Here is a 13,365-nt window from a genome sequence, read left to right on the forward strand (position 1 = left end):
AGAATCAAATGTGTAAATTGATTGTAAATTGGAATTTCCCCTTGCGGGATTAATAAAGTATAAATTAAATTATTATTAACTACAGTCCTTATCTCTGAGATGGAGAAGAGTTGTATTTGTTGTTAGTGTGCCTCTATTCTGACAGAATAAAAAAATCTCATACTGTGCCAGACCTTTTTCATAGTGGACTTGTCAAACACAGGTGTCATTCGTACCATTAAATGATAAGAGTTTATTGTCATCCATCTATATACAGTGTAGTACAGTACATAGAGGAACAAAATTGGGTTTCCCTGGTCCCCGGGTGCAAAACAAAAGAATGAACATAATGTGCAAACAACAAGCTACAAAGAGTTAGAAACAGCGTCTGAAATCACTCCAGTGTTTACTCATCCACTACTCCAAATATAATACACCTGTCATTAATGACACACAGCTGTATTTTTCACATCCATACAGCGCGACACAATATATTGTGGATTGTAAGCAGAAAGTAGTGTACATACCACGCACACTACTTGTTTCACTCCATGGTGGAAAAAGTCACTATATAGAGGATGCATTTCATACTCTCAATAGAATGAAGGATGGTAAATACCTAACACCTTACCAAGGAAATGATAGTTTAAGACACACTGAATTCTTATCCTTTAATGTGCCTCGCATTTTCAAAGAAAGTGGCGGGTGTTCATTTAAATTTAAAGCTCCCTTCGACTGGAATAGCTTGCCTGGGTCACTAAGATTAGTCACAGCTTTGAGATCCTTCAAGACATCTTGCAAACAAGCAATTGTTATAAATGCTTTCCATAAAGCTTGATTGCTTTCTGGTGTAATTGTTTTTTGGATATCTGATTTATTTATTTTTTTTCTCCAGTTTTCTGGTATTTTTCTATCTTTTGTTCTTAATTACTATTCATAAATTTTTTGTAATGATCATTCTGGTGATGTCTGGGCAGGGGGTGTGGGGGTGGGGGAAGTTGGTATGTGAGTACTGTAATGTCTTGTCCTTTGTACTGTCCAGTCCTACCGAGGACCCTCTTGAAAATGACCCATCTCAAGAGGTATTCCTCGTAAAATAAATAAATAAAATAAAATAAATATAGTGTGCTATATGTTCAATGGGGAGTGATTTTAGTCACAGCCTTTAACTACCTGCTAGATGGTCTGCTCAGTAAGATGTGTACCAGGTATGTTGCAATGACTAAAGGATTTGGCGTCAGAAGAAAATGGGCTTGTATGTCCTTGTAAATTTTGTTTAGCAGTTTAAACTAATACAAAGTAATACTTTAGACTACTGCGGCAAAAATTGATTGAAAAAAGAATTGCATTTGTCACTTTTGAGTGTAACAGAAACAGTTGTACATTCATTAAGTGACGAGAGAATAACGCCATTTTAGAGCTTTAGGCTGTAAACTTACCCTCTGCCAAATACCTCCCTGCCCATTACATTCACATACGTCCCAGTTTTCTTTTCTATTTTTCTCCATTATTCCAATTGCTCATTTCTGACAGGCAGATGTTCTCCCAGTGCCCCATTTTCTCCATTGGTCCTTGGCCTCCTCTCTTCTTGTCCTCCACCCCATGCCCATGATTGCCAGCCCCCGGAGATTGTGTTGGCCGCATTTCAGATGGAGGCAGCCACAGTGGCTATTTTTACCGTGGTTTTAGCTCATCGGGTCCCCTGTTTGGTACCAATTAGCGTGTAGTTACACTATATGTGTATGAAAACATTGACTACTATTAATGAAACATTTTCAACATATTCATATCCAATGTCCACTGTCACTCTCTAATAAAGGGAAAAGCCTCAAAAAATAATCTTAGATAAAATGATTTGGGAAAATATTTACACATTAATGAATACATTTATGAAATTCATTATTTAACCCATGTGAAAATTGATTAGTTACAGAAATCATTTTCAGCTTTAATTGCCCCCCCCATTGCCCTTCATGGCCAGAAGCTGCTAGCTGCCTCTTTGAGCTCCTTGGCCCCCAAAGAGCAGACCCCTGCTCTGCCCGGTGGGTAATCTATACCCTTTGATGGCCACACCACCAGATCTGCACCATTTCGTGCCCTATTTTCACATCAAAGGGATGAGTAGAATTATGTCTTTCAAAATGTTTTGGCCAGAAGAAAGCACAAGAGGAGAGATCACAGAGGGTTCAAAATTACAAAGGTTTATGCTGTGGAGTAGAGGTCTTGAAATTAATCAAATAATCGATGTGGACATGGACGATGCTGCATCGATAATCGCAGGCTCATAATCGATTATTTCTGTTTACAATTTAATGTATGCCTAACAACATTTCTGTTTACATATTCTGTTATGTTTTGCACATTCAGGAAGTGCCATGTGCTCATTGCTGTAGTTTGATGTGTCCAATTTATTTAGTATTAGAGCACTGCAGAATGTTTTGTTTTTGAAGCTTGAAAAACTATGAATTAAATATCCTACATGGCTCTAATAGAAAAATGTATTTGACGCAGCGTGATGCATCAAGATATCGAATTGAATCGCTGACATGATAATCGTAATCGACTCGGGAGATCAGTGAAGATTCACACCTCTACTGTGGATAGCATGAATATGCTCAGCAAGTTTCAATGCAATAACTCCATTATATTGTGACATTTTGTGTGTACAAGTGGACAGTGGTTTGCCTAGTAGTGAAGCTAGAGGAAGACATGGAAACATGGGTTTACTCTGCATATCTATCCACAGCCAAATTCATAGCAACGTGGCTTGACGCAACATAGTTGTAGTAGTTGTCAAAACTGGCTGATGATTTTGATGTCCATTTTCCCGTTACTTAAATTACCAGTGGAACAATCTCGCAAAATGTTGCTGTTGTCTTTTGAGTTGTGCCTCTTTAAGATGAGGTCAGGCAGTCTAGTATTTGTTGAGGAAAAACTAATAGTAAATGATAACGTTTGGCTCTTTACCTTACTCTTCTTGTCTTCTTTCCCCAGACTGCCTTTTCAAACTGTGTCCAATGAACAGATACTCAGCACAGAAACAGTTCTGGAAGGCAGCAAAACCTGGAGGCAACAGCACCACTGACACAGTCCTCCTCACCAAACTCCATGTAAGTTAAAGCTTCGATCGGGCCCAAAAAATCGAACCCGACCCTACCCGAGCCCGTGCACGTTGTGTCCGAGCCCGGCCCTGCCCGAAATATTAACTGTAATTATGAGCCCGAGTATTTTTTAATACGTGGGCTGTTTATAACTGACGTTCTCAACTACAATTCTGAGTTTTTTGAACTACAGAAATCTGTTCAGAAGGGTTATGCTCGGAGAAGTAACAAAAGAGGACATTGAAGGCTGACTATCATCTTTTCTGCCATGGCGAGCCTGCTTCATGTGTCTGTTCATCATCCTCGTTTTTTTTGCTGTCATAGGCGAGAAGTGTGCCGCACTTAATGCACGCGACAAAGCCAACACATATGCTGTCACTGCCCACGACTTGTTTAAAATGGTTCCATACCTCCGACTTTCCTCCAAACTTGCTCAAAGTTAATTCTCCTGTTTATATTTTTTTCTTTAACATCTTCAAGCTCCATATGTTGCACTTAAGCTACACAATACAGCACAGCAGGCCCGGTGTGATGCGTGCGAGTGGAGGAAACGCTGTGCATGATTATGGCATAGCTTTCTCCCCACCCAATTAGGCTAATAAAGCAATGATTAAAAAACACAAATCCTTGATCAAGGACCCGGCCCGGCCAGAGGATAGTGGCGGGAAATGCCGGGTCGGGCTCGGGCAGAGAATCCAAACTCTAATGTAAGTGTCATTTTCACCTCAACTTATCTGCTCTTTGACTTCAGGTAAAAATAATAGATTAGTGTATTAGTGACAAAAAATACAGCCCTGTATTTATGTGAAATGTGTATGTAGGATGATTCTTTCCGGAAATAGTATTGAAATGCCCTTTGTGTTTGTTTCCTTGAGCATTTGTGTTCCCTTCTCTGTGTTTTAGCATGCTGCTGACCTGGAGAAGAAACAGAATGAGTCCGAAAACCGCAAGCTGCTGGGATCTGTCATCCAGTATGGAAATGTCATTCAGGTGTGTTCAGGAACAAGATATGGTGTTTTGGTTAACTCATCTGCAGCAGCATTTAGCTCTTTATACAACACTGTGTGCTTGATAATATTGACTATAATTCTGTTTTAATCAGAGAATAGTTTTAAATATTTGCTACAGCACAAAGGTGTGCTATAAAGTTGTCAGTTGTAATGTCATATCTTGCTTTGCTCATTGCCCCGGAATGGTTTGCATGCAGGTATGAGATCACCTGAAACTACGACTGGTCATGCATTCCTGCCCTATGACATACACGCATGAGAAAGTACAGGATGTTCTAGTGCAGAATGTCCTCGTTGCAACGAAATGCTATTTTAGTAATCGTGAGCACTAACTGTTTCCTGGTTTGCCATAGAAAGTTATTTTTAACAATACTAACTAATACAGAGAGGTGCACTTTTGCATCTTGCACGCTTTGAGACCACTCTGCAGTGCAAACGTACTGGTTCTAACATCCTATGTCGTGTATGATTGTGTTAAGTTGGTTGTGGGCCCCAAAAATATGCAGAGCTTATATGATTCTTACTTACTTCTTAATTATGTAACGCTGATGATTCTGGTTTTTGCCAACAGTTGCTGCACTTGAAAAGCAATAAATACCTGACAGTGAACAAGCGCCTCCCTGCACTGTTGGAGAAGAATGCCATGAGAGTGACTCTGGACTCAGCGGGAAATGAGGGATCCTGGTTCTACATCCAGCCCTTCTACAAGCTGCGATCCCTGGGAGACAGTGTGGGTAGAGCGGGGTGTGGGATTTAAGTTAATTATGATTAGTGGGAGAAATTAAGGATGTATTTTCAGACTTTTCACAGGGTTTGAAAACAAGGCACATTAACATTTTTTTATAAAACAATGAATTAAAGATTAGAAGACAATTAACCCAATCTGAGTACCAGGTCTGGCTGCAATGTGCCCTTCCTTTTGTTTATCTGGAATAAAAAAGACTATATCTGTGTTTCTGCTGCATTGATTTGAACCCTTGAAAAACTAAAATATTGATTGTGAATCTGACAATGCTGTAGGAGTACAATGTTGAATCGGTGGGATTTTTTAGGGTCTTTTAAGGATGTGAGATATGGTACTATAGATATAACATGGACTAAACCTTTGCTGATTTTGCTGCATTTCCTGCTAGTGGCTGATGGAAGTTGATCAAGTTATTAAAGTGTAATTGGTTACACTTTATTAATCTCTTTGGGGAAATGTGTCGCCTGTAATTGAGGCATTCAATGTACAGGAGCCGGGGAACGACTCCAGTTTTGAGGCCATTTTCTTGGTTAAGGTTCAATGGAGAGGGAGGCTACATACTATGTATTAATTTTGTAAATACATAAAAGTTTCCATTAGAGGTCCAAATGTGCACTTCTTAGATGGAATAATTTCACAGAATGCCTATTGGTTATTATTGCCTCACATGCACATTAATTGATCCGGTCACTGGACTAAAATAAGTGTTTAGTTTAAAACCTTTTCTCACATCAGTATAAAGTAGTACAGTAAATATTTTCAGTTGGTTGCCAGCACTCACTGAATCACTTTACAGAGTTGATCTTAAAGTGTGTGCACTCTGGTGTGAGCAAACACAAATGCTGTAAGTTTCTGATGATTAGACCAAAACTTGTTTATTGATGCTTGCTGCTGACAAATTACTTTGTAGTTAGTGAGTGATGCTTAGGGTCAGGGCTACACCGGATTCTCTATCTGATCATGTCCTTTCACACACAAGATGGTCCACGACTCCCCCTAGTGCTTATCTGGAGGCTAGTATGAATTAGTCTATATCCACCACTTCCGAGACTGTTCCGTTGCCGTCGGAAATTCCACCGGATTTCGCTCTTTTCAGCCGGATGTCCGTTACCTTCCATGTTGGAATTTTAAACTCCGGTGGATTTCTGAGGACTATGGTTAACTGCTCCTCAGATCTCTGCCGGGTAAATCCAGACAGCTAGCTAGACTCTCTGTCCAATTTGAGTTTTCTGTTGCACGACTAAAACAACTTGAACGTTCACATGTTCCACCAAAACAAGTTCCTTCCCGAGGCTATTTTGCAGCGGCTTTTCCCAGTGCTTAGCGCCGCCCGTGACGATTGTGATTTGGTTTAAAGAAATGCCCATAAACCAGGGCATGTTTTTCTCCCATCCCGGAATGCTGTGTGGACTAGCCAGACCATCTGGCAATGCAAGACTAAGAATCAATGTGATAGAATAGCTGCGTGTTATGTTTACCTTGTGAAAAAAGGGAATTGAAGAATGATAGCTAATATCTTGGGACCTGACATACTTTGGGTTTGGATTTAAATGGAGTGCTCAAGCCCACACAGTGGCCCTCAGAGCAGCAGTGTTTCATCTTGTTTCAAGAATTTCTATTGCCCTTCACTGAATTTTGTAATGTAACGTGTTGAATTAAAAGGACACATATGTATATTCTAGTCCATATTGCGTTATGGTATCGCATCTAGTTATTGAGTAGCAGTAACAGATTCCTTTTTGATTTTATTGAATGTAGCTAAACTAAAAACTCATTTGAATGCAGTACAGTATGTTCTGTGTATTTATATTGCTTCTGAAGGTGGTGATTGGAGACAAAGTGGTCCTTAACCCTGTAAATGCGGGTCAGCCTCTGCATGCTAGCAGCCACCAGCTAGTTGACAACCCAGGATGCAATGAGGTACTGTACATGAATGCATGCAATACAGGGGTGTACAGCAAATGGGAAACAAGATAGATTGCACATTTGCTTCATCAAAGTGGAATATAAAAAGCCTGCATTATACTGTATAATAAGATATACATTTCTCTGGTTTCTTCACACACTTCTCCCCTCTGCCTGTCAGGTCAATTCTGTAAATTGCAACACGAGTTGGAAAGTTGTTCTGTTCATGAAATGGAGTGACAACAAGGAAACAATACTCAAAGGGGTAAGTACCCTCACGTTTTTGTATTACATCAACTTATAGTATTTTCCAAAAAATAGCTTTGTGAAACACACCTTTATTAATTGGCTGCAAAGCAGACATTAGAAAATATTTAAACATTTAAAATGCAGTATTTAAGATACAGTACATTGAATCAAAATCTACAAGATAATAGAAACAATATAAAATGTGTGTGAAATTTTTTTCTTTGTGTGCGTGTGTTTGTTTGTGTGTGTGTATGTAATGGCAGGGTGATGTAGTCCGGTTGTTCCATGCAGAGCAGGAGAAGTTCCTGACTTGTGACGACCACAGAAAGAAGCAGTATGTTTTTCTTAGAACAACCGGCCGACAGTCTGCCACTTCTGCCACCAGCAGCAAAGCACTGTGGGAAGTAGAGGTTAGTGTAACACGTTCTCCAGATAAAAGCTTTGGTGTATTTCTGTCATTGTTCTTTTATCAACTAGATGACTAAATGTCTCGTTTTAAAAGAACGTTTTAACCATAGTAGACAGATAGCACACAGTTCTTTATGTTGCTTTAGTGCAATAGTAATCAGTCCTTCCAGAAAAATGCGGAGTTTTTTTGTGATTGTTGCGAGCAAAAATCCTTGATTATGCGGCACGTTTTCTTAAAAAATGCGATGGAATATGCGGGATATTTATGCAAAAACTGCGGTTTGACGAAAAAGAGAAAAAAAAAGTGATTTCCCCAACACCCTGCTTTTCGATGATGTTCACATCGCGTAATTACGTCACTTCATAACGTTCCCATGGCAACAGGGGAAAATGGCTGCTCTTGTGTGAAGTAAACGCAACATTTTTCAACTTTCTGCTAATATATTATGTGACTTTTTTGCAACAAAAATGCGGGGATTATGAAATCATGCAAGCCCCGCATATTTTGCCCAGAAATCGGCAATTTATGTGGCGAAAGTGCGGCGTATTTGAAAAAATGCGGCCCCCGCATAAATATGCGGACTTTGGCTGATTATGCATTGAATTATGCGATCGCATAATCACGTTTTTCTGGAGGGACTCAGTAATAATCAATACTAAGATAACCCAAATTGTGCAGCCTTGTATCAGTTTGACATGAGGCTTATTTATGCATTCTTTACCATGTCATTTGCCCCAGGTGGTCCACCATGACCCATGTAGGGGAGGTGCAGGCTACTGGAACAGCCTGTTCAGGTTTAAACACTTGGCCACAGGGTGGTATTTGGCTGCTGAGATGGGTGAGGTGTGTGTCAACTTCTTTACCTTTTTATCTCACACTGTTTAAAATGCTGTACCTATGCGTACTTTTAACTGCCTTTAATTGCAAAGTGTCAGAATCAGAATCCATCTGAGTTTACAACACGACATGGCGGAGAGATTTGTTTCACACAGGGGGTCGGTGGCGTGACGTGACTTTTCCCCTCGGCGGGGCTACGATCTTAGATCTGTGTATTTTTAACATCCGTACTTTTAAAGCATTTCTCATGTTACAGAGACCACTAAGAGTGAATCTTGTGTTTTAGAGGTTATTGTCATACTGTCGGTGTTATTGTCCCGGTGCTCTGCACAGACTTGACACCACCCCCCCTCTCATCCTCGGCTCCATGGAGCTCTGTGCGCCCGCTGTTTCCTGGAGAAGGCAGCGGTGTCGGCGTCCCAGGGACCACCGATCTGACTTCTTTTGGTTCATAAAATGTACCCAAATTCACGAATATGTACGAGAGAACTACAGACATTCCTGTAGTCTTACGTTGCAACGTCTGCTGTATCCGTGTATGATGAATTATTATCAGCTGCAGCGTGCAGTGCGTGCTTAACGTCGCTGTTTTGCAGAACATTATTGTTCAGCAGTGTGTATGCTCACATCGTTATAGTTATATTTATGGTTATAGTTATCGTTCTTGGTGTGGGCAGGCCTTTAGTCAGCAGAACTATGTGTAATCTGACATGGTTGGCCTAGAGAGCCATGTGGTGACCGTGTAGACATACAGATTAATTGGATGCCCCGGTGCAGTGACCACACTTTAAAATAGATATTTGACATGTGAGTGTTTTTCCCAGGTGAATCCAGACTTTGAGGAGGAGAGTGCTGAGCAGCGGTCCTCGGTAAGACATGATCTCTTCTCCTCTGAGTGCTTAGCAACGTCACGCATGTTGCCCCTACCTCTTTTGGTCTAATCTGTTCAATTATGTGCTGGATCTTTGCTCTCTACTTTAGGTGGTGGACTTTACACCCTTTAATTTCCAGGTACTGTCATATAATCTTTATTTGGCTGCAGCAACCTAGCACAAAAATCATTGTCATTGTCTGCACATACCGTCTTTGCTGCTTTGTTGTCCAATTTCTCTCTCGGTGCCCTCAATTATAAACAACTCTTTTCTTCTGATCAAATTTGTCACCTTGCATCTGGGTTGTGTGTGCCTTCATTTTAGTAGCAGTAGATCACCACAGGGTGTCACCATGGCATCATCTCAGCTGATATACAGTATGTCTCAATGAAAACCACAACTAGGCGGCAGAGTTGTACAAACCATTCTGACTAACAGAGAGGTTAGTGCCAACTACGTGCCAACAGCGGCCCAACAGTCTGTAGTGATGGCTGAAGTATATTTCACTGGTTTGCGCTACTTCAGTCAAGAGTGAGAGCTAATGTTTGAAATCAGCTTCAGAGGTGACAAATAGGTTAAAGTGGAAAAGAAATGCATACACCTTGGCCTCATCATGGTCGAGGATTGATAACGTGGCTTTATATATTGTTGTGAACTTCACACTGAGGTTTGTAGCCAGTGCTTTGCTCTCTCTCTTGCTGCATGTTTTCTTTCTGTAGCTGGATGCAGATAATGAAGCTTTACGAGGTCGTCTGCGAGCTCCACAAGAGAAGATCATGTATACGTTGGTGCCAGTTCCGGACGGCATGGACATCTCCTCCATCTTTGAGCTGGACCCTACCACTCTAAGAGGCGGAGACTCCATGGTGCCCAGGTACAATATACAGTATACCCACACAGCAAACATACCGTATTTCTTCTGGAGGGTGTAGATTAATTTAAAATTGGCATAACATTCAGATATCGCCGAGGTTGAGCATGACATCTAAGGATACGAACATGATAATCTTATCCCCTCTACCTTTTAACTACGGAGGGGAAAACTTGTCGGTTTGTTTATGTACCACATATGATGTCAGGACTACAGCAAAATCAAAGTGGCATCAGTATAAGATTTGACTGTAGAGTTGATGGGGAATTTCCAGCAGGAAAGGAAGGCAGTTTCTGAGGTGATTTTGTTTGTTTGGTTTTGCAACTACAGACAAGGACACTGATGATGTGATCTTACATGGAAACGTTAGTCACTGTTATGCACCTTAAGAAATAAAACCATCAAGTAAGAAGACATCTGTGTTGCACCGGCAAATTTTTTGCTGTTTTGAACTGTCGTGTCCTGCCTTTTTTTTTGCACCGGATTGTTGTGGTCTGCAGAAGCGCGGAGAACTTCCCTTTTTTCCTACAGACAAGGACACTTTGTTATGTATGGTCTGCAATGCCTGGGTTACCAGCTGTTTGTTTTGGTCACTTATTGACTTGACATTCAAATAAGAGATTCTTCTGTGGGGTTTCATTGGGCAGATTGTGTGTGTGTGTGTGTGTGTGTGTGTGTGTGTGTGTGTGTGTGTGTGTGTGTGTGTGTGCGTGAATGTACGGTACAGAAAACCATTGCAATCAGGCTGAGAGTAGGGTTGGATAGTGGGCACAAGAGGGGAAAAATTCAAAATCCCATGTAAGACCCTTGTTACATTATCTGAGCTAAAACCACAAACGCAATATCTGGCAAAATGTTTGAATCAGAAATCTGCTCTTTACTCTCAGGTTAGTTCAAAAATAGTGTCATCCTAAATTATATATTTGATGTAGCAAAATATTTGATGATGAAAATTCTGTGATATTTCATGTACTTGTGGATAAAAGCAGGTTCTTTGTCATGATGTGTTGGCTGACCTGTGTACCTGTATTTATAGGGTGACTGACTGTACATTTGTAATATGACTCTGTTTTGTTCCTTTATTCTTGTTGACAGTATTGTGTTTGAGGGAATGTATAGGTCGAAAATTACAATGGTGCACTTGCCTGTGTCACCACACATCAGATAAAAACAGAGGCTCTCCACCTCGTGTCAAAGCCTTCATTGTGTCCCATAGGCACATGCCTGCATGCTGCACGCTACTACTTTTAGCTCCTCCCTCTCCTACCTGAAATAACCCTGTCCCTCAAACTTTAGCCAGAGGACTAATTAATCTCTCGCAGAACCGGTACACAAAGGTAAGCCTGTTAGCTTCAGTAGGCGTTTACGTAATGCCTGCCAAGAATATGGCTATTGCTGCTGTATTTCCTGAATGCCTAACAAGTTACACACACACACACACACACACACACACACACACACACACACACACACACACACACACACACACACACACACACACACACACACACACCTTCTCTTATACATGTGCAGCGGGTATGAAAGACGTAGTTGGCTCAGACTTTACAGTGTGTGAAGGTTAAGTGCTTAATGGAGTTGAGATACTGTAAATGTCACTGCTGGCTAATCCGTAATGCCACACACTGTGCTGAGCTAGCCATTGTAAGCCGTCTCTTGCCTACTATGGAAGTTTGTTTACATACCATGCTCCTGTGTTCTGAGTAGCAAGGATAGAAACTGATATACCAATATACACTTACCATGTTATTAGGTGCACATATCTAATGCAATGTGCAATAAATCCTATCTTTGTGATCATAATCTTGGTGGAGTTTTGGACTGTGTTAAAATGTTGTGTCTCCTTCATGAATGTAAATGGGATATATCATGTTCTAGTTACTGTATTGGTGCAGAAAATACAGCAAATCAAAATTGGCTGTTTAAACCACTAGGTGAAGACAAATGGACATTAAGTTAACTACTAGCTACAACTAGCCTATTACTGCATGTCTTTGCAGTACTCTATACAATCAATCCGGTCAATTCTTGTAGCTGCTGACCTTTGAGACACACACACACACACACACACACACACACACACACACACACACACACACACACACACACACACACACACACACACACACACACACACACACACACACACACACACACACACACACACACAGTACAGATACACAGACATTGGTGTTACATTAATGTTTGAAAACCAGCATCTGGTTTAATGGACCTGAACTCTAAACAATACTATTGTCTCACTGGAGATTTTAAGAAAGCAGCATAGGTATTGATATGATGTTTTGCAACAGAGGGTTTTGGGGGCATTTTGGTTTTATTAGATAGGTCACAGTAGACACAAGATGGTGAGGGACAGAAAGGGGGGGGGGGGTATGGCATGCAACACATCAGTCTCATCAAAACACACACTACTACAACAATTTCTTCTAGTAGTAGTTCAAGTTTTCTTCCGCTCTACTTTTATACTGTACACATTCATTTGTTCCAAGTATGGTGCTGGAGAAAAGCCCATTGGATCAAAACAATAACATTTTTAATTGCCTGTTAGATTGTGAGATATCTTGTGTGCTCGCTCTATATGGGTGGCATTAGAGTGTCTCTAGAGGAAAGCTCAAGGTCTTTCTAAAATGAAAAGGGTTCTGCGGCCGGGTTGGCTCAGTGGGTAGAGCAGGCGCACATATACTGAGAGGTTTGTGCCTCGATCTCACCTAGCTGTCCTGTCAAAAATTAAAGGCGGAAAAGCCCCAAAAATAATCTTTAAAATGAAAAGGGTTCATCTGGAGCATGAATGTGCTCTGTAAATGTATTGAGTATCTTATGCAGAGTGCCCTTTAGAAAATCCAATACCAACCCTACAATGGAGCAACCCTGCTTAATGAGCCTGCCAAACCTCCTAACATTTGTCTTCTGATTAGTCTCGCACAAACACAGGTGTAAATGGTGCTAAAACAATGCTCCGATAAGAACATCTAAGAAATCAGTCACTCACTTAAGGACAATATAGATTCTTGGCCATCATAGTCAACGCAAGTCAAAAGGACACTTTGATAGGACTAGTGGCTGTTAATGGCCAATCAGGTTCTTTCAGGGATCAAACATGTAACTTCTCAGTCAGACTTTCCAAGCAGTATGACACCGTGTTCTTTTGCCCTGCAGCTTAATTGATTTTTTTTTTTATCATCTCAGAAAATGTCCTCTTTCACTTTTAGGAGCTCCTATGTGAGGCTAAGACACTTGTGCACCAACACGTGGGTTCACAGCACCAACAACCCCATTGACAAAGAGGAGGAGAAACCTGTTATGTTGAGGGTGAGTAGCTGACGCCTAGGTCAAGATGTACTGCACGGC

The 13,365-nt window shown here is 40.9% G+C and overlaps 1 protein-coding gene across 19 annotated transcripts in view; it reads left to right on the forward strand.

Annotated features, from left to right (window-relative positions):
- The window catches only part of itpr1b (inositol 1,4,5-trisphosphate receptor, type 1b), a 105,316-nt gene that overhangs the window by 13,821 nt on the left and 78,130 nt on the right, over nucleotides 1-13,365 (forward strand). For 11 of the 19 annotated variants that reach the window (XM_039796658.1, XM_039796664.1, XM_039796667.1 and 8 more), the window contains exons 4-14: nucleotides 2,974-3,089; nucleotides 3,984-4,070; nucleotides 4,662-4,820; nucleotides 6,657-6,755; nucleotides 6,922-7,005; nucleotides 7,253-7,399; nucleotides 8,137-8,241; nucleotides 9,060-9,104; nucleotides 9,217-9,246; nucleotides 9,827-9,981; nucleotides 13,227-13,326. In XM_039796658.1, coding sequence (XP_039652592.1) covers nucleotides 2,974-3,089; nucleotides 3,984-4,070; nucleotides 4,662-4,820; nucleotides 6,657-6,755; nucleotides 6,922-7,005; nucleotides 7,253-7,399; nucleotides 8,137-8,241; nucleotides 9,060-9,104; nucleotides 9,217-9,246; nucleotides 9,827-9,981; nucleotides 13,227-13,326 — 1,127 coding nt within the window. The remainder of the gene's footprint in view (nucleotides 1-2,973; nucleotides 3,090-3,983; nucleotides 4,071-4,661; nucleotides 4,821-6,656; nucleotides 6,756-6,921; nucleotides 7,006-7,252; nucleotides 7,400-8,136; nucleotides 8,242-9,059; nucleotides 9,105-9,216; nucleotides 9,247-9,826; nucleotides 9,982-13,226; nucleotides 13,327-13,365) is intronic. The other 8 variants (XM_039796662.1, XM_039796666.1, XM_039796676.1 and 5 more) reach the window with 1 other exon arrangement.

The sequence above is a fragment of the Perca fluviatilis genome, chromosome 4 (assembly GCF_010015445.1).
Source record: "Perca fluviatilis chromosome 4, GENO_Pfluv_1.0, whole genome shotgun sequence".
NCBI classification, from domain to species: Eukaryota; Metazoa; Chordata; class Actinopteri; order Perciformes; family Percidae; genus Perca; species Perca fluviatilis.